The 20042-nt window shown below is 36.6% G+C and overlaps 5 protein-coding genes and 1 long non-coding RNA gene across 10 annotated transcripts; 4 read left to right on the top strand and 2 right to left on the bottom strand.

Annotated features, from left to right (window-relative positions):
• Positions 1–1093: 1093 nt before the first annotated feature.
• LOC120262100 (rop guanine nucleotide exchange factor 9-like) lies at positions 1094–3182 on the top strand. The gene is made up of 6 exons (XM_039270156.1): positions 1094–1214; positions 1306–1460; positions 1689–1763; positions 1854–2141; positions 2225–2545; positions 2632–3182. The coding sequence occupies exons 1-6, from the start codon at positions 1100–1102 to the stop codon at positions 3064–3066; spliced, it is 1389 nt and encodes a 462-aa protein (XP_039126090.1). The 5' UTR covers positions 1094–1099; the 3' UTR covers positions 3067–3182.
• Positions 3183–4334: 1152 nt separating this feature from the next.
• On the bottom strand, positions 4335–5747 carry LOC120261442 (rop guanine nucleotide exchange factor 9-like). The gene is given in 7 exon segments (XM_039269332.1): positions 4335–4661; positions 4837–4962; positions 4964–5113; positions 5201–5275; positions 5382–5504; positions 5506–5537; positions 5633–5747. Coding segments are annotated over 7 exon segments (948 nt in total).
• Positions 5748–9550: 3803 nt separating this feature from the next.
• On the top strand, positions 9551–12509 carry LOC120260143. Its single transcript, XM_039267584.1, has 6 exons — positions 9551–9679; positions 9908–10781; positions 10840–11256; positions 11437–11581; positions 11775–12073; positions 12118–12509. Exons 1-6 carry the CDS (start codon positions 9642–9644, stop codon positions 12409–12411), a joined length of 2067 nt encoding a protein of 688 aa, XP_039123518.1. The 5' UTR covers positions 9551–9641; the 3' UTR covers positions 12412–12509.
• Positions 12510–12670: 161 nt separating this feature from the next.
• LOC120261443 (dynein light chain 1, cytoplasmic-like) lies at positions 12671–13394 on the bottom strand. Its single transcript, XM_039269333.1, has 2 exons — positions 13152–13394; positions 12671–13062 (listed from the first exon to the last, which is right to left on the bottom strand). Exons 1-2 carry the CDS (start codon positions 13287–13289, stop codon positions 12916–12918), a joined length of 285 nt encoding a protein of 94 aa, XP_039125267.1. The 5' UTR covers positions 13290–13394; the 3' UTR covers positions 12671–12915.
• Positions 13395–14385: 991 nt separating this feature from the next.
• On the top strand, positions 14386–18938 carry LOC120262151 (pentatricopeptide repeat-containing protein At2g13600-like). Of its 5 annotated transcripts, none has more exons than XM_039270219.1 (4): positions 14386–17003; positions 18181–18276; positions 18494–18585; positions 18696–18938. In XM_039270219.1, the coding sequence occupies exon 1, from the start codon at positions 14606–14608 to the stop codon at positions 16874–16876; it is 2271 nt and encodes a 756-aa protein (XP_039126153.1). In that variant the 5' UTR covers positions 14386–14605; the 3' UTR covers positions 16877–17003; positions 18181–18276; positions 18494–18585; positions 18696–18938. The 5 variants fall into 5 exon arrangements, with proteins under 5 accessions (XP_039126153.1, XP_039126151.1, XP_039126154.1 ...); XM_039270217.1 differs by having other exon boundaries at positions 14386–17120; XM_039270220.1 differs by lacking the exon at positions 18181–18276.
• An 89-nt stretch (positions 18939–19027) lies between these two features.
• Positions 19028–19917, top strand: LOC120262010. Its single transcript, XR_005536683.1, has 2 exons — positions 19028–19292; positions 19366–19917. It is a non-coding gene; the product is annotated as an uncharacterized LOC120262010 (long non-coding RNA).
• The last annotated feature ends 125 nt before the right edge of the window (positions 19918–20042 follow it).

Genomic DNA, 20042 nt, shown 5'->3' with positions numbered 1-20042 from the left:
TATGATTTTGCAGACCAAACTTGTTTATTGATTACTATCATAGCGATAATATACAATGGTCGAAGTTATTATTATACTATCATTTTAGACTTCAGAGCTTCCTTGTGTCAAGTGGCAAACATATACATAATGGAATAAATTGCTAATAAATGTTGAAAAAAAAAGTTTTATATTTTTTAATTACTAAGAAGATAAGTTGTTGTGTTTTTCTATTTTTAATGAAAAAACAGAGAAGCAGCAGCCTATTGTTTTTTATTGGGGAAGAGGAGCGGGGCGAACCCACTAGAGACCCAGAGACGTGCACAAGCCTCGGTGGAACAAGTGGGGACGAGACCGCGCTCACGTGGGCGCTGGAACCACTCGTACACAACCACTATTCACAACTCCCAGAAATGTGCCCTCAGCCGAGAATCGAACTCTCACCATTCGGTGAGAGCTCTATCGGCGACCCGTGTACCAATAGACCCGCAGGTCGTTGGCAGCAGCAGCCTATTGTTAGACTTGTTAGTTTTTAAACAATAACTGATTCATACCTTTGTTTAGTATGTACAACTCAACATCCTCAAACAGGACATGCATCCCACCACCTCCATCAATATATTAGACATGTTAAATTAAGTAATTTAGAACTTTTCCAATACATTGACATTGTTCCTTCATTATCCTTTTCATGCAGTATAATTTGCATGCATTGATTACAAACATGCATGATAACTCTCTGTTTTGAAACATAGTATCATGGTACACTTCATTGACAGAAATCATAGCCTTCAAAAGCCACTAAATCACAGCGAGAAAATGTTTGAGGTATCAGGCAGACAGGCACACAGTCTTATTCTTGATGTTCCCTCTGAAAAATGCTCTAAAGCCATCTCGATGAATAACAGCACGGGCTCGAGAAGCCTTGGCGGAGGGCTATCTAACCGTCATTTAGCCGATCAGGTGATCGGTTCCGCTCTAGATCGCCATAAAGATCCCAAGTCTAGACTTGGGAAGGATGGCATTGCCGCAGGTGAAGAAAATGTTATATATTGGATCATTATTTTATATAGGTGTATCTAATTGTTATTAATTTCATGATTATTATGTTGTTTTAGAAATGGAGTTGATGAAAGAGAGGTTTGCAAAGTTGCTACTGGGAGAGGACATGTCTGGAGGTGGCAAAGGAGTTTCATCAGCTCTTGCTCTTTCCAATGCCATCACCAATCTTGCAGGTGTATATATATATATATATATATATATATAGATATATGTCATTGTATTTATCATGATTTCTTAATGGATCACTTGTGATGTTTGGTTCAGCCTCTGTTTTTGGAGAACAATGGAGGCTTGAACCAATGTCTGTTGAGAGGAAGACAAGATGGAGGAAAGAGATTGATTGGCTTTTATCTGTAACTGATAATATTGTGGAGTTTGTTCCTTCACAACAGACATCAAAAGATGGAACAAACATGGAGGTATTCATCTTTGCTCTAACTTGTGAATTTTTCTACATATTGTTAGAGTTTGTAATTGATACAAAAGAGAAAGAGGAAAAGGCAATACTCATCTTTGTTAGGATATATTAATTATATGAATAGCAATCTCATATAGAGACTGGATTAGTATAACAAAGATGTATAATGTAATATAGTACATATATATGATAGATTCAAAGTTCATTCTGTTTTGATGTTTGTGTGCAGATAATGGTGACTCAACAGCGCAAAGATCTTCACATGAATATTCCGGCATTGCGAAAACTTGATGCTATGCTCATTGTAAGAAACCACATCATGCTAATCTCTTTGATGTAAGAAAAAAGCATTATCCCATGCTTTGATATTAATTGTTTTCTGAAAATTAACCAGGGTTATCTAGACAACTTCAAAGGTCAGAATGAATTCTGGTATGCTTCGAGAGACAATAATGATAATGATAACGAAGAAGACCAAAACCGAAAGAATCAGAGGAAGGATGACAAATGGTGGCTCCCAGCAGTGAAAGTTCCTGAAAAAGGGCTGTCAGAAATAACTAGAAAATGGATGAAACATCAGAAAGAGTTGGTGAACCAAGTTCTCAAAGCTGCAATGGCCATCAATGCTCAAGTTCTCACCGAAATGTCGGTCCCAGACACATATATTGAATCACTTCCAAAGGTCAGAATACAACTACACAAACTAACAATCTAATAATATATAGACCAGATTGATATAATATCATATGATTGTTTGCTTAACAGAATGGAAGATCAAGCCTTGGAGATGCAATATACAAGAGCATCACAGTAGATGTGTTCAACCCCGAGCAATTCTTTTCATCGATAGACTTAACATCAGAGCACAAAGTCCTTGATCTCAAAAACCGTATTGAAGCATCCATTGTCATATGGAAGAGGAAGATGAATAACATGGATGGCAAATCATCATGGGGCTTAACAGTTAGCCTTGAGAAGAGAGAACAGCTTGAAGAGAGAGCAGAGACAATCTTGCACATCCTTAAACAGAGGTTCCCTGGCATTCCTCAATCAGCATTGGACATCAGCAAGATTCAATACAACAAAGTATGATGAAACACCACTCAAAAAGTGTGCATCTTCTATGAATTATATATATATATATATACTAATGAAACTTGATTGACAAACAGGATGTAGGACAGGCAATATTGGAGAGTTACTCAAGAGTACTGGAAAGTTTGGCATTCACATTGGTGTCAAGGATAGATGATGTTCTCTATGCTGATTCTCTTGCACAAAAACAAGCAAATGGAGATTGTCAGAGAATTTCTTGTTCTTATTCTACAAAGTCAGAGAGAGTATCAGGGACATTGAAGAAATTGGATGTCAGAGAGGAGATGGAGAAACTAAGTGCTATGGAGAGAACAACATCAACTACACTTTTGGACTTCATTGGATGGAATGTATATGAAGAGAACTCACAAGAAGCCGAGGAAGAGGAGGAGGAGTTGGAGGATATGAAGTTAAAGTGTAAGCCTTCAAGAGCTAGTTTTAGTAAGAAAGTTACTTATATAGAGAAGTTGGAGAGCTTTGGAGGCATTAGAAGTCCCATTGCAAGACACTAAGAAGAGAAGGAAAGGTTGATAGCTTAGAAGAAGAATGAAAGAAAGAAAAGTTGTTGTTGATGATGATGATGATGAAGAAGATGATTCTTCAAAGTGTAGGGTGATTAAGAGATTAAGTAGGATGCTTCCTTGATGTTGGAGTGAAGCTTTAATTTGTATATAAAATAATGTATGCAGAGATGTTTCTATATAGATATTTCTGCTTATCTGTAAATCTTAGTTCTAGTTCATACTTGTCATTAAGTGATAATAAGGCAATTAAGTCAATTTGTTTCTACTTTCTTGCCAGTTTACATTCTTTCTACCATTAAGGTATACAGAAGTTCCTCTAAGAATATTTCTGCTATCCCAAACAAAAAAACATTTATCATTACTCATCAGAGAAGAAATTTCAATGAAAATTTTAATTTTCAAGCACCAAATAGAAATGTATTTTAAGCTGCCATCTTACAAATATGATTCATCTGTCCACCACACACTGCTGCCTAGGAACAACATGAAGTTAGTACCAACAAGTTACCACAAAGTGTGAGATTGTTTTTGTACAAAGTCTTCACTTCAAAAGAAGAAGCAACATCTACTGCATCTCCTAATCAACCTACACATTGAATTCTTCTTCCCATCTCCCAAGAGGGATTCAACAAGTAACAAAGCTCTCTAAACAACAATACACACTCTATAACTGTGTGTCTCTGTTTGCTGTGTGTCTGTGTTTCTTCTAAGCTATCTACTCATTTGGATCCCAAACTCCTTTTTCTTTCAATGTCTTGAAATGGGGCTTCTCACACCTCCCAAGCTCTCTAGCTTCTCTATGTATGTCAGCTTCTTATTAACAATAATTCTTGGGGGTTTGCACTTGAACTTCATCTCATCATGCTCTGCCTTCTCTTGATCAACTTGCCACCCCATGAATTCTGAGAGAGTATTTGTTGTTGGTGTCCCCCCAGCACTGAGCTTCTCTATTTCCTCTTTAGTATCCAGCTTCCTCAATGGTTCTAAAGTTCTCTCTGACTTTGTAGAACAACAGTAAGAAGAAGAAGACATTCTTGCAGAACCACTGTTTGCTTGTTCTTGTGTGAGAGAGTCAGCATAGAGGACATCTTCAATCCTTGACATCACTGTGAATGCCAAGCTCTCCAGCACTCTTGAGTAGCTCTCCAGAATGGCCTGTCCTACATCCTGTTTTACATTAACAGAATATTAGTATACATATGTATATATATATATATATATATATATAGAAGATGTATTGTTTTTTTGTTGTTTCATCATACTTTGTTGTATTGAATCTTGCTGATATCCAGTACTGATTGGGGGATGCCAGGGAACCTCTGTTTAAGGAGAAGCAAGATTGTCTCTGCTCTCTCCTCAAACTGCTCCCTCTTCTCAAGGCTCACAATTGAGCCCCATGAAGACTTGCCATCCATGTTGTGCATCTTCTTCTTCCATATGACAGTGGAGGCTTCAATGCGGTTCTTTAGATCAAGGACTTTGTGCTCTGTCGATAAATCTATTGATGAAAAGAATTGCTCGGGGTCGAACATGTCTGCTTTGATACTCTTGTATAATGCATCTCCAAGGCTTGATCTTCCGTTCTGTCATTGATATTCACAATGGTTATAAAGAGTCATGTAAAACCACCATCTGTGTTATAAATCTATATGGTTGTATCATAATTGCAATGCTGTTTATTTATTTGTATGAGATTTTTTATAACAGTGTGACTTAGTTCATATTCTCTGCTCTTGATAAATGCAATGGATGTGTTACCTTTGGAAGAGATTCAATGTATGTGTCAGGTACCGACATTTCGGCGAGAACTTGAGCATTGATGGTCATTGCAGCCTTAAACACTTGGTTCACCAACTCTTTCTGATGTTTCAGCCATTTTCTAGTGACTTTCTGAGAGCCCCTCTTGAGGAACTTTCACTGTTGGCAGCCACCATTTATCATCCCTCCTCTGGTTCTTTTGGTTTTGAGCATCACCATTATCATCTCTTGAAGCATACCAGAACTCATTCTGGTCTTTAAAGTTGTCTAGATAACCCTGGTTAAATTTCACAAAACAATTAAGATCAAACATGAAATGATGTTGTTGTTGTTGTTACATTAGAGATGAACTTTGGTTGCTTACAATGAGCATAGTGTCGAGTTTTCGCAATGCAGGGATGTTCATGTGAAGATCTCTCCGCTGTTGAGTCACCATTATCTGCATGCAACCAAGAGAAGTAAGTTCTCTTTGAAGATTATCTGTTGAATGAAATTCAAATCTGGATCTCAAATGCAGGAAAATGAAAATTAATAAAGATACACACCTCCATATTTGTTCCATCCTTAGTTGCCTGTTGTGAAGGAACCAATTCCACAATGTGATCAGTTACAGATAAAAGCCACTCAATTTCTTTCCACCATCTTGTCTTCCTCTCAACAGACATTGGGTTCAAGCCTCCGTTGTTCCCCAAAAACAGAAGCTGAAGCAAAATCCAAAACAAACATATATCACAAGTGATCCATTGAGAATCCATGACATATATAATGACATATATATATATATATGCATACATACCTGCGAGATTTGTGATGGCATTGGAAAGAGCAAGAGCTGATGAAACTCCTTTTCCACCTCCTGACATGTCCTCTCCCAGTAGCAGCTTTGCAAACCTCTCCTTCATCAACTCCATCTCTAAAACAACAAAATTAACACAAGTGATTGCTAATGATCCAATGATCATCTCAGAAACATGCATGCCATACATTCAAGAAAAAAACTTATCATAATACTTAATCACAATGGTGCAAGCTCTCACCTGAGGCAATGCCATCACTGGCATTAATATCCTTTTCCAGCTTAGATTTCAGAGGTTTATGGCGGTCCAGAGCTGAACCGATTACTTGGTCCTCTAAACGGCAGCCGGGCAGTTCCCTGCTAAGATTTCTCGAGCACACCGAGTTATTCATCTCTGCAACAGAGGTTGTCACGGATGGACCATCAAGAATGAGGCTGTGTGCTTGTCTGGGTGAGATATCAAACATTGTCCCACTGGGGATTGAGTGACTTATGGAGGCTGTGTCTCCTGTCAAAGATGCGTACCATGATATTATGTTTCAGAGCAGGGACTTAGGATGCCCATATAAGATATCAATGAATGCATGCAAATATGGGAAACCAAGAATAATGAGGCTGAAGAAGCTTTGTATAGCAGCAAATAGAGTGGAAAGGATAATTAATATGAGAGACAAAAGGTGGCAGCTTTGAATTCTTTGCAACTCCCTCTCAAATGAGGTGAAATAATGGAGGGAGGTGCCAGAGATGAGATCTAGCTAGCTAGCTAGTTAGTTCTTGTTTGAGAATGAAGGAACAATGGCAATGTGGAGGGAATGAGGGGTGGAAAAGTTTTTTTTCTTAATTTTAGCTTGTCTAATGTAATGATGGGGGTGGAGTGCATGTTGAGGTGGTTGAGGTATTATTCTAAACAAAAAGGAAAGAATTAGTTATTGTTTGAATGTGAGGCTGGCAAGAAATATAGGAGTAATATGTCTAACAATTAATGGACTGAAATGCTAGCTCCTCTATTTCCAATTAAAAAAGATAGACAAACACTGCTCCAAAAGTCCATTGTTTTAATTGTCATAATGGAAGAAGAAGGACAAGAGAGATTGGTTTAATTTATTCATAATGGAACTTTCAAAGGTCACAACTACTAAAGAGATAGGTTCTTCAAGTTTAATTAAATTGAATAACTCCTTCTTGTTGTTATTCTGAATGAATATGATAATGTTGACCATCACTAGCTTTATTTATCATTATATTGTTTGTAATTTAGGAACTTAAAGCCAGGTGTTGCATTGAGCGCATGTAAAGATAGCATTCATCACTCAATCACAAATAAATAAATAAATAAATAAATCTCATTTTCAGCATTCACAACTACAGAAGACAGATGCAATATTCATGGTTTAATCAAATAATTAACTGCATATTCCTGTCATAAGAATGACCTAATGAGCGTAATAATGTTTGACCATTGCACACTGCCTAGTTCATCTGATTATTCAAACAAAAATGGGAAAAACTCATTGCAGAACTTAAAGAAAAAGCAAGTAGCTAGTTCATTGATCACAAATAAAGATAACATTCATTTTTTGATCACATTCACATACTTTTTATTTAATACTAGCTTAAAAGTAGCATTACATCTGCATGCATGGCATTCATTAATTAGTTTCCTGCAGGTTTGCCACTGCCTTGGCGAAGGTCATCAAAGTGGGCTTTAGGGTTACTCTCAAACTCTTGTCTATTGATGTAACCTTCACGTCCCGGAGCTTTCATCATACCATCTCCACCTCCATGGCCAGCTCCACCAGTACTACCGCTTCCTTGTTTCACTTGCTGTCCACCACCTGTTTTAGCACCTTGAGCACCACTGCCACCAGTACTTTTGCTAGCTTCCATGTTGTTTGTTATGCTTGCAAGTTTGTTTTTGGCATGGCTCAATGGAGATTAAAGGGATTTTATAGGGAGGTTCTACTTCATTTTTGGATGATGTGATCCCTGGGAAATGCTAAGTTTTGTTCTTCGGAAATCAATATTGGTGATTCTGAGACTGAGAGAGGATGGAGTCAGCATTCATGGGAAGAGGAAACGCTGGTCAAGTTTAATTTATTGTTTTGAATTGATATATGGCCTCTCTTTTGTCCTTTTCTGAAGTTGTTCTCTTTGAAGTTTGAACACGTACACACACATACACGGCACACTTGCCAAGTTTGTAACTTGTATCTGTAAGGGTCTAATTTGAAGGCTATACATACATTCACAAATACATATATATATATATATATATATATAGGAATGTCTGTTGGTAGAGAGACGAGTGGGATCTTAAATGGGTTTGTGGGTTAGATTGGCTTACAATTTTTTCAAAAGCTAAAAATCAGTCTATACTATAGATAGTGTAATTTGGATGAGAATTAATTTTTATTGTACCCGGCTATGGTGTTGACTGTCGGATTGAGATCTAACAATTCAAAACATGTATAGATATTGTATATATGGAGGTTCGTAGCTGATGACGCGTTATCTATATATATATATATGTGTGTTTATATAAATATTTTGGCTAAATTTAGAATGGAATTTTTTTTTTACTTCATTGTTATTTTTTAAAAATATTTTAACTTTAAATCCTAATAAAACATAAATATTCATTAAAAATAATATGAAAAAAACGTACATGTCATTTATAAATGTCTGTAATAATAATTAAACCCTTCCTTTTCAGCATTATCAACAAAAAGATATTTTTCTAATTAACAATAAATCCATGAAATTAAATTAATTAATTATAATCTTAATCCCAATTGTCTCATTTATTGTCTTTGGTTACCAAAGCTTTTGGCAGAATTTATATACTACACAAACATGAATTCTTTCATCAATTTAAAAATTTATTATCATTTCTGTTTTCTTTTAATGCACGTGGTTTATCCATTTTTTCAAAAAAAAATTTATTATCAAATTTTTAAATAAAACAAAAATTATTTCTTTTTGTTTATATTAGTTTATTAACGGATAATTACAATAATAATATAAACATGTTGACATTCAAGTAAAAAGAAAATGAATAATATATATTTATAATGAACAAGAAAGTCATGGAAAGTATTTTAATCATTTTAATATAAAAAAGTATTTTAATCATCACAAGAATACAAATATAAATGATCTAAACTAGTATAATTATAGTCAATAAGAAAGATTTTTTTTCCACATAAATACCATGAAATACAAAAACAAACGGTCAAAAAAACATGAACTTAATCAAGAGGAGAATAAAAAGGGAATAAAGCATAAGGTATTATGCTATAACAATGGACAAGAATAGCTTCATGAAGGAACAAGAAGATAAATTTGACCAATTAAAAAAAAAGGAAAATCAAGGAATCATAGAATGACATATGTCTTATTTCTAATGTACTCCAATATAAAGTTGTAACTGTTTATATATACTTTTGCAGGACTATAAAAAAAAAGTATATATATATATATATATATATATATATATATAACTAGTTCCATGGCAATAATTTTTTTTTAATTTGATTAATTAAACAAACATTGATATAAATATATAAACCTTATTCTTATTTACTAACTTAAAAAAAAATTCTAAAATTTATAACAAAAAAAAAAATCATAAAGGAAATTAGGGGGGAAGAAAAGAAAACATTGACAAGCATGTGATCATCTTCAATGAAAGGAAGCAAGCAAAGAAATGATCCTCTGAAGTCTAGCTTTTTCCAAAACTCTCACTAGTCTTTTTCAAGTGGTTGGTCTCTCACTTTCACCTTTCCATAAATTAAAATTCAACATTTACTAAAATTAATTTCATAATTAACTGCACCACTCTGCTTACTTGGTAAAATTATCAAGAATAATAATTTTTTATAAAAGGTGACCATTGATGTTCCTTGCTTGTTCATTTAGTAATCCAGCTGCAAAGTTAAGAGAGGACCACAAACATTCAATGAACAATGGTGTAATATAATGAGATCATGCATGAGCTCAAGTAACAGCAATGGCTACTCAGTTCTCACAAGACTACTACAGTTACAGGTCAATCTCTTCTCCAAAATGCTTGTAATTTGTTGTTGTTGTTGTTGTTGTTGTTGGTTTTGTTTCAATATGAACAGGTTTGAATGCAAAAAGACAGACATGTTTGTGTCTTTTTGTTCATCCAAATGCATGCAACTGTTTTGTTAAACTCCAAAAGATGTAATTCTGCTGAGTTTTTTTATTTTTAGTAGTCTCTTTCAATGCTGAATAAAGTATGAATGAATACAGTATGAGATCAGCTGTCTGTGAATCAAAGTTCAGAGAATCATCATCTTCTTTGCAAATGGCTCATGAGGAAAGGAACACTGAGTTGCAGCTTGTTCGGGTTTCGAATGATGCTCATAGGTTGACAGAGATGATTGATTCATTGTTTAAATCTTCGAAGCTTGATAGGCGGGTGAAGGATGTAGCTAGAGAACTTCTTAGAGGTGCGATGGATCTTCAGGAGTCGTTGGTGATGCTTGGGAAGCTCCAAGATGCGTCGAAGCAATTGGCGAAGACAACAAAGAAGAATGTGGCTGCAGTTGATGGTGAAAGAGAAGCACGGCGTTCTGTTGATGGTTCGTCATCGAGGGACTGTATTGACGAGCTCCGAAGAGTAATCAGAGACAGCTTTCAGAAGCATAATCTGTTGTCTAGATCTCCGGAGGATGAAAGAGCTTTGTCAAGCCGATCTATGAGGTTTAATCCTGAAACTGAATTGAGAGATGAGCATTGTGAACGAAGCCGTGATGGATTTGGTTCAAATAAGAAAGTAAAAGCTCCAAATTTAATTGCGAAGCTTATGGGGCTTGAAGAAGTACCTTTGGATGAGACGATGTCGAGCTTAAAGCCTCTGAGAACTCCGACATTTGATGATCATATGCCTAAGGCTAGGAAAGAGCAGGTGATGGAGAGAAGTCCTGATCTGCAGAAAAAAACACTGCAAGACATCATTGAGAAAATGCAATTCAAAGGAATTTTGAAGAATGGGCAAGCTGAAGATTTCAGAATTGAACCATTGGCCCCTAATTCTTCGCCATTGGAACGATACAGAAGTGGCCGCCTTCATTACGACGATGAACACCCTGCCTATAGTTATCATGAAGCCTTTGAAGCCACCTAATCAAGAAAGACCAGAGGCTCATAAGGAATTTCACTTGCAGAAAAATTATGTGCAGAAAGAGACCAAGACTGTTGCAATAGGAAGTATGAAGATTATTGAGAAGCCAAAAGTGGATTATGCCAAAAAGTTTACAGCCTTGGATTCCCAAAAAGAACAAGCAAAAGAAGAATTTAAGACTCACAAAAAGACAGTAGACAGGCAAAAACCATTGCTCACCAGAAGAAAATCAGCGGAGAAGGAAGTGAAGGTCAGAAGGCCGGCGGCTTTGTTTCAAGAAAATACCTCTAAACAGTCACACATGCTTGAGAAGAAACCTTCACTTGATAAGAGCAATCTTTCTGCACAGGCATCTGCTTTGCAGAAACATAAATCCAACAATCTGATGAAAGATTCAACAAAGAACTCTTCGTCAAGAAAAAAGAAGACAGCTGAAGCTAAATCAGTGAAAACATCCGCAATCAATGCTGCAATTGTGAGTTTCCATTCATTAGTTTCTTGGTCACATACATCTTGTTCATGTTTATTCACTATATTTGAAGGAGCAGACATAAGAAAGATTTGCATGAAAAAGATTTATTGTTCAATTCAGCTAGAGAAAAAATAAATTAAATAACAGTTCCTTGATTTGGTTTTCTGATCATCACTTGCGCAGAAAGATAGCACAAAGAGTAAAGATGATGGCAAAGTGATCAAACCATTATGTGAAACTGCTGCAATTTCAACATTGGTGAGTAGCGATTTGTCTGCAACTGGTGAAACTAAACAAGCAGAGGTGAACCAAACACCCTGCAGCAAAGGTAATCCATTTGCATTTCTTTCCGTAGTTCTCACATTTCTGAAAGATGTTACCATCTCCCACAAATGAATATGCATATACTTCATTCTGTTCTTCAGTGTGAACTGGTAAACCAGTCGCAATCCAAATGCCTAATTTCATTCTTGACTGAACTGCCAACAGTTTCAATTCAAAAATCCTTTTTTTTCTGACAGAAGAACAGAAAGCAGTCGGTGAAGTTTTGCCAAAGATCATCTCAGAAGAAAGATGCTTAGCATTGTCAGGCGAAGCTACTCCATGGTATGAAAACAAACCAACAGTCAGAGAGGACTTGAAAGGCATTCTTTTGAGCAGCCAAACATTCCTCAAGGATGCACAGAAGTTCATTAGTCCTAATGGACACCAACCAATATACAGAAGGAAAAACATCGAGGCAGCAGGAGCAAGAGACGCTAAGCTTTTCTTGGATTGTGCAATTGAGTTAATGGCACGGAAAAGCCACCAGAAGGAGCTTGCAAACCTATCAATGTTCAGAGCCTATGTCCAGGCCCCCCATAGTTCTATCACTCTCTAGATCCATTGTTGTCAGAGATTAGCAGAGCATTTGAAAAGCTTACAACTTACAATGCAATTGATGCTGATGCAACTTATGAAGATACTCTTTACGTGCGGTTAGAGAAAGATCTCAAATGCAAAGACATACTGATAAATTCTATGTGGGATGTTGGCTGGTCTTATTGTGTTTGCATAGAAGAAGTACAGCAAGTGGTCCACATAGTCGGGGAGTTTATCTTGTTCTGGCTTATTGAAGAAATTGCTAAAGAAATACTACTGTTTTCTTGTTGCTCTTAAGATTTCTGAAGTTTATTAATAGTGTATATTGAGCAAATGCCAACACACACAATATTTCACAGCAATACATATACTAGAGTGATACAATTTTTAAAAAACAATCATGTTTAAAGAGCTTGCTGTCAGACATTGAGCAAAATACCAACAGATGTATAATACTTTCCAGCTAATAACACATTGATTTGTATATAATTCAGTGATTTAATTCATGATCTAAAGCAGGATTATTTAGGAAAAATGCAGAAAAAGGTAAAGAAGATACATTGATAAACTTTTTCATTTCCTTTCTGTTCGTAAGTTTTCATTCAATCAATCTCAACATACTTCATGATCACTAACAACCATGTTTTACAAACATAGTTTATAATCCATTTTGGAGATTGAAGCAAGTCTACAAAGATGGAAAACTATATACAATCACATTAACCTCTGCTAACCAAAACACACGCACACACACAAGCTACCCAAAACCATGAACTCTGACTCACAAATCTCCAGTTCAAGCTACACAGAAGCAGCACCTTTGAAGATAAGAAAGTTTAGGGTTTCCAAGCAGAAGTAGATGAAGGTCCCCTTACAGTGAGTGAAAAAGCAACCAAAGTTAGACCCCACTACACACTGCCACCCTGGGCCATAAACCATGTCAAACTCCTACAAAAAATGAAGAACAAAAACAAGAAACTCAGATTGAAGAACTTGAAAAACATGATTTCAAGGTACAAGAGTTTAGAAATGAAGACCTTCTTGATGTGAGTTGCTATGCTCCTGCAATCACTGACATCATAAAGGTCCAGAGCTTGAGAAGCTGAGGACATGGCCTGGAGCTGCATCTTCACAGGCATGTCTGTGTCCTGGATCAATGCCTTCCCTTCCAACATCTTTGAGAAGTACCTTGATCTCTCTTTCTCAACATCTTTATCTCAATTACTAGGTATTAATGTTTATCCATTGTCAAGGTGGTGGGTTTTGGCACAAACTCCAAAACTTGTGTCCCAGATGTCTCATTGTCAGGGGTGCTGATGATGTCTGAATTGGAGTTTAGTAAGGATTTATAAATAATTTTTGGAAACTGTTTTCTTTTTTTTTTTGGAAAAAAGTTTTAGATTTATACATATTTTTGTCTTAGAATTTGGAATTATCAGTTTTGCTTACTAATATATACTCTAGTAATTAAAAATTTTGAATTTTTTTAAATCATATAGTTTATGAAATTTTATTTTATTGCAGCTTCCATTAGGGATGGGCATGGGGTAGGGAGTCCCTCACTCCACAGGGATCCACCTCGTTTTGAACGAGGAATCCTCGATTTTCTCCCCCGCAGGGACCGAGGTGGGGAAATAAAATTCCCCGGTCACCGTAGTGGGACGGGAGCGGGGACGGGAAGTATATATATATAATAATATATTTATTAAAATAAAAAATAAAAAATAAAAAATAAATATAATATAATACAATGTTTGTTATTAATAATGATAAGTCTCAAATAATACCTAATTTTATGGTTTTTTTTTCTTTACATTATTGGAATTTTGTAAAAATATGTTAAAATAAAAATTAAAAAATATATAATATAATATCATGTTTGTTATTAATAAAGATGGGTCTTATATCTAAGATTCTAAGTTCATGAATTCAAACATTATATTAGTGAATTTTTTTTAAAAAAAAATTGTGTTGAGTAGGATCCCTGTCCCCATGGAGGCTTCCTCCTCCCTGATTCCCCAACTGGATCGGGGACGGAGAATCCCTGCCCTGAAATGAGGGGAGTAAGTGGGGAGATACACCCCGTCCCGGCCTCATCCCGTGTCTATCCCTAGCTTCCATCCTTTATTTAAAGTTTTCAAATTAAACTTCTAAATTGCAAATTTTTTAAATTTTAATAAAATCTAAATATTTTATAAATTTTTATGTACATTAGAATAAATAAGAACAAGCTCGCCAAAATACGGATTTTCAAGCTAATTTAAACATTTTTTTTTTCTAAAAATCTCATTTTTATCATGTCCATCGCTCTTCCTCAGCTTCGCTCGTCACTCGCCGCATCAATGGAGCTGCTTCTGGCCTTCAAAAAACCCTAGCTTTCTCTTGTCTTCTTATTCCCAAACCCTGAAAATCCAAATGCTTCAATCCAATTAACTCTCAATCCTATCCTAAATGCCCATGATCTCCCACCCTTTTCTCCTAAACCCGTCACATGAAGGCCTCTATCCGCCGGCTTGTCTCAGTCCCCAAATCCATTCATGCCCTCGCCCGCGCCGACCTTATCAAGCCCGCCATCGGCTCCCTCATCCTCTGTCGGAGCCTTGGTGACCCAGTCCCCCCAGATTCCTTCGTCGCCATCCTCAAATCCGTCTCCTCTCCGAAATCTTTGATGTGCGGTAAACAACTTCATGCTCATATGGTTGTCACGGATTTCAATCACGATACTTTAGTTCAGAACTATTTGATCGTTATGTATGGTAAATGTGGCTCCTTGGATGATGCACATTCGGTTTTTCGGTTGATGAGCAGGAAAAATTTGCATTCTTGGAATACTCTGATTGATTGTTATTGCAAGTTCGGATCTTTGAGTAAGGCACAGCAGTTGTTTGTTGAAATGCCGCAAAGGGATGCAGTTTCATGGAACACGATGATTTCAGGGTATGACCATCATGGACCATGCGAGGTTGCATTGGAATTTTTTGTTCGGATGAGGCAGTCAGAGTGTGTTGTTGATCATTTCGGTGTTTCAAGTGCCATTAGTGCTTGTTGTAATCTTAGGTTTATGAATAATGGGAAAGAAATCCATGGGTTGTCACATAAGGTTGGGCTTGATTTACACCTTCAGGTGGGTAGTGCTCTTGTAGAATTGTATGGTAAGTGTCAATTAATTGAGGATGCTGTGAGGGTTTTTGAAGGGATGGTTTTTAGGGAGCAGTTTACTTGGAATTCAATGCTTGCAGGCTATATTGAGTGCTCAAATATTAACGAAGCACTACACTTTTTTGGTGTAATGCAAGGAAAGGATGTTGTTTCATGGACTATGTTAATTTCTGGCTGCTCGCGACATCAAATGAATGAAGAAGCTGTTGAGTTGTTTCACATGATGCAGGAAGCTGGCTTGTGGCCAGATCAGCTGTGCTTTGTTAGTGCTTTAAATGCATGTGTGCAGATGTTGGATTTGGAAGAAGGGCTTAATATACATGGTCAGATTCTTAAATTTGGGTTTCAGGCTGATGCAATTATTGGGAGTGTTCTTGTGGCATTGTATGCAAGATGTGGGTGGTTTGACAGTGCGAAAAGGGTAGCTAATGCTTTGGATTATATTGATGAATTTTCGTTGAGTGTTTTGATCTCGGAATATGCAAAGCATGGTCGAATAGACTGTGCTTATGAGTTGTTTGAGAGTTCAGAGGCGAAGACTCTCCCCTTGTGGAATGCTCTGATTGGGGGTTATGCTGATCTTGGATTGGATGAAGAGGCATTAGCAACTTTTAGACAAATGAAGATGGATGGTATAAACGGTGATGATTTCACTTTTGGGAGCCTCATTTTAGTTTCTGAAAATTTAGGTAGTAGGTATGGTGAACAAATTCACTCACAAACAATAAAAATGGGGGTTGAATCTTCTGTTTTTGTTAGTAGCGCTCTCATAGACATGTACAGTAGTTCTCTTGTTTGTGAAGCTGCTATAAATATATTTAACGCAATTCCTAAAACAAACCTAGTTTCATGGAATGCCATGATATCTGGGTATGCCTTGAATAACATGAATTCGGAAGCAATACTCACATTTCAGCTGATGGCTGTTTCAAGAATAAAACCAGACAACATTAGTTTTTCTCTTATCCTTGAGTCATGCTCAAGTTTATTTTCTCTTCCTGGGGGGATGCAGGTCCATGCTATGGCATACAAGTTGGGTTTTGAATCTGATGTTGTGGTTGGAAGTGCCCTTGTAGACTTGTATGGGAAATGTGGGAATATGCATGCTGCATCTCGAGCATTCTCTGACATACATGTTCCTACTGTCGTGTCTTGGACTGCTTTACTGAGTGGATTTGTGAGACATGGGATGTGGGATGCAGCCAAGGAGATTTTCAAAAGGATGCCGCAGAAGAATGTTGTTTCATGGAATACACTGATTTCAGGACATGCAAAACATGGTTCTGGATTGGAAGCATTTGAGCTTTACTCCCAAATGACTGAATTAGGTCAATTTCCGGACTATATAAGCTTTATTAGTTTACTGACGGTTTGTGGTGATTCTTTACTAGAAGAACCTGGAAAGCAGGTTCATGGTCAAATAATTAAAACTGGTTACTACAGGAATGCATATGTGAGCACTGCCCTAAACAAGATGTATCAGAAACTAGGAAATTCTCCAGATAAATCAAATCTATGTTCCAGCTTCTGTTTTCCGAAATTTGGTGACATTCGAAGTGTGTCTGAAGCAGATGCTGTCTCTGTAGATAGTGGGATTGCATAGCATTGCTTGTGTCTTTGAGCCTTTTTTTCTCCCGGAAAGCCTCCTGTTTCATTGAGAATTTGGTGGCTCATTGGGGCTTTTGTTTATGTCAATGAGCAATCTTCATTCTTGGGCTGGAACTATTGGGGTAATCTTTGCAATGCTTAGTGTCATTTACAATTATCTCAATGATGGATCATAGATATGTCATGCATCCTGGCCTCACCATGTGAGAAGGTTTTCCAGTCTTCTTGATACTTAGAAGGTGCTTGCTCATCTTCTATTTACCAGATTTCAACATTTTTACATACAATTAATTTGACAATTTCATGTTTTTTTTTATTGTCTAAAGTGGCGTAAAACGTTGTTAACTGTGGAATCAATTGTAGTGGAATTTATAAATTCTCATAGAGACTGGTGGCCCCTGTAAGGAGGAATTCATTTAGGACTACATTGCTGAAATGCAGGTAGGATCAGTAATGGAATTTTACCACAAATCTAAAACTGTGCTCTAAAAGTGAAGATTGAAATTAGTATTATAAGATTAATTGATCATTATATTTCAGTATGATTTTTTATTGGGTTTGGATGAAAAAGGAAGATGAATGGTGGTTGTTAAAAATTCGAAGGTCTCAAGTGAAACGTGTAGTTACTAAGGTAGAATGCTGAGTCTACGTTGCACTGTGAACAATTTGCTTGAGTAGCGGTGTCAGAGATACAGTTCAGAATTAATCCAAAGAAATGCTGTAAGAGACTGAATTCCCTGGGTGAAATCTTCTACCAGGCATATATTAGTCATATACACTCTAAATTTATAACTTTTGATGTTTTCTAGTTTTGTTTTGGTAGTAATATCTTTCTTAGGCACAATATGCCCATAGCTTTTTATGTGGTACACACTCACAGGATTTTACTTTTCAAACTCTTTGTAATTCTTTGTTGATTGCCCAAGTTAGCTTGATGCTACTTTTGAGAATGGAAAAGGTTGCATTCTAATCACTTCTTATGAAAGACCTTGGTAGCTGGTATACTTGCTTTAACTAGAGTTGATGCTTTGTTCTTGCCATGGACTGTTGACACACTGATTCTGGATGTGTCTACTGGCCTTGTCCTTTGTATGAAGGCCAACATGCATATAGCTGCAGATACAAGTCCCTGTCATTATCACCGTCGGTGCTAATCAAATTTTAGCATGTCATTTTGTTGTATGCCAATTGCTTAAAGAATTGTTGCTTGCTAACCTTTATTAAGAAAAAGAAAAATGCTTAATTGAAAATCACCAAAACTTCTACTTAGCAATATATTCCATTTCTTTTGCTTTCCAGGCCATATGTCCTATGCTGTTGCCACACCATGCCAACTAGGCGTTTGTGGGAAGCCAAGCATTCTGTTGACTTGTTTCCAGTCATCTATTATCTGTGGTAATTCACTGCATAAACTTATTTCCACAATTAACTATCTCACTAAAAGGTAGTTTCTTGAGCCTGGCCTGTAAATTAGGGATTTATCTGCTTGCGCATTCTTTTTCAATTTACCTCTGCATAGGTTACTTCCATATCCTGAGTATTTGTGCTTAAAGACACTTGTACACATCTTTCTATTTCCCTTTAACCAACCTCATGTTGCCATTTGTTGCAGAATTATTCATGGAAGAGATCTGCTGTCCATGTGCCAACTGGCAATCTTTGCATCTGTGCTTAGCCCAAACTCACCTGTCTGTGAATGAATAGGTACTTGGTCTTCTGCTCAATATGAAATTTTATAGATCTCAAGTTGTTAGCTATCAATCATGTCCGTCCCTCATGTATTTGAAGAATTTAATCTTAACTCTCACATGCAGATATCATTGTCTCTATGGACCTGTAAATGCCTCAAATTTGACCTCATATGGATTCAAAATTCAACTGGGAAGAACCCTGGGTAACAGGAACTAGGAAACAATTGCCTTTGTTCCCAACAGTGTTATCATTTTGAGCTATCAAAGCATGGTGCATTTGACAACCCTCTGCTTCAGGTTGTTGCAATCCTGAATTTCTTATCTGCCATGCAAACAGCAGCAAGCAACATTTTATTCCCAGGCAAAGTTTTTCAAAATAAGTGGCTAGGCCGCTAAGAAAGGTAGAGAATCGCATAGCCTCAGGGGAGCAAGTCGAGGCGAGGGCACTGCACATGCACGCCATGGGACCACCCGCACACAATCACTACTCACACTCCCATAAATGTGCCCTCACCTATGATTCAAACTCTTACTCATTTGTGAAGGGTTCTAATGGGGATTCGGCTACCAATAGACCACGCAAAATTTATGACACTGTAATATGTAGCAGCATATTGCAAAGCAAATTTGTATACACCGATCCGTGGCGATTTTTCACTTTATAACCATACATCAAGATTTGATCTCCTCCATGCATTCATTACAACACCGCATTATTCGGTAAAAGCTCATTCTCTCATTGTTCTTTCCTCACCGTCTTCCTACTGTACTCATAATATTCTTTGTAAACAAGATTTTTCAGCATTTGGTAATACAGATGATGCCAAGGACAAGCTTAAAATGATTCAGTGGTTGTTGAGGGCCCAATAAATTGATGATACAAGACCTGTTTGTTCCAGTTTCCATTTTTCTTGCAGGTCCAGCTCATGCCCAAGTCCTCTGGTCTCACACTCACTGTACAGCAAAATCAAAGATTTTGGTTAACCTACCATGACATCATGCATCAAAATCCAGACAAACAGAGTGGTTATAGTGTCCTTTCAAGATCATGTTCTTGCTCAGCTCATCATCAATTTGGCAATTGGAATCCACATGTTCGTAATTCTTTGCTGGTATAAAATTTTTTTAATGTTATGATGTTGTTACCTTTGTATTATAGAATTATTTTCTTTCTTTACTTTTGGTTTAGCTCTTTTCTTTTCTCTGGTTATCATCTTTCTTGTGATTCTTTGTGACTCAATGTCTCCATTCAAGGCAGTAAAGCTTGTCCATATTATTGATTTTATTTTATTTATTTTATTCTGATAGATGGTATCCATTTTGTGTGAATGATTCAGAGTTAAAAGAAACTGAATAACTTTATTTGTGTAAATAAAAATTAATTAAATTGCTGTCATGTGAGCTTTTGGTTCATGAAGAACAGAAAAAGACACTGGATTCCTTAAGTTGGAGTTTAGGAAATATTTTTTT

This window comes from Dioscorea cayenensis, chromosome 5 (genome assembly GCF_009730915.1).
Source record: "Dioscorea cayenensis subsp. rotundata cultivar TDr96_F1 chromosome 5, TDr96_F1_v2_PseudoChromosome.rev07_lg8_w22 25.fasta, whole genome shotgun sequence".
Classification (NCBI taxonomy): Eukaryota; Viridiplantae; Streptophyta; class Magnoliopsida; order Dioscoreales; family Dioscoreaceae; genus Dioscorea; species Dioscorea cayenensis.
This window is presented reverse-complemented; position numbering and strand designations above follow the sequence as displayed.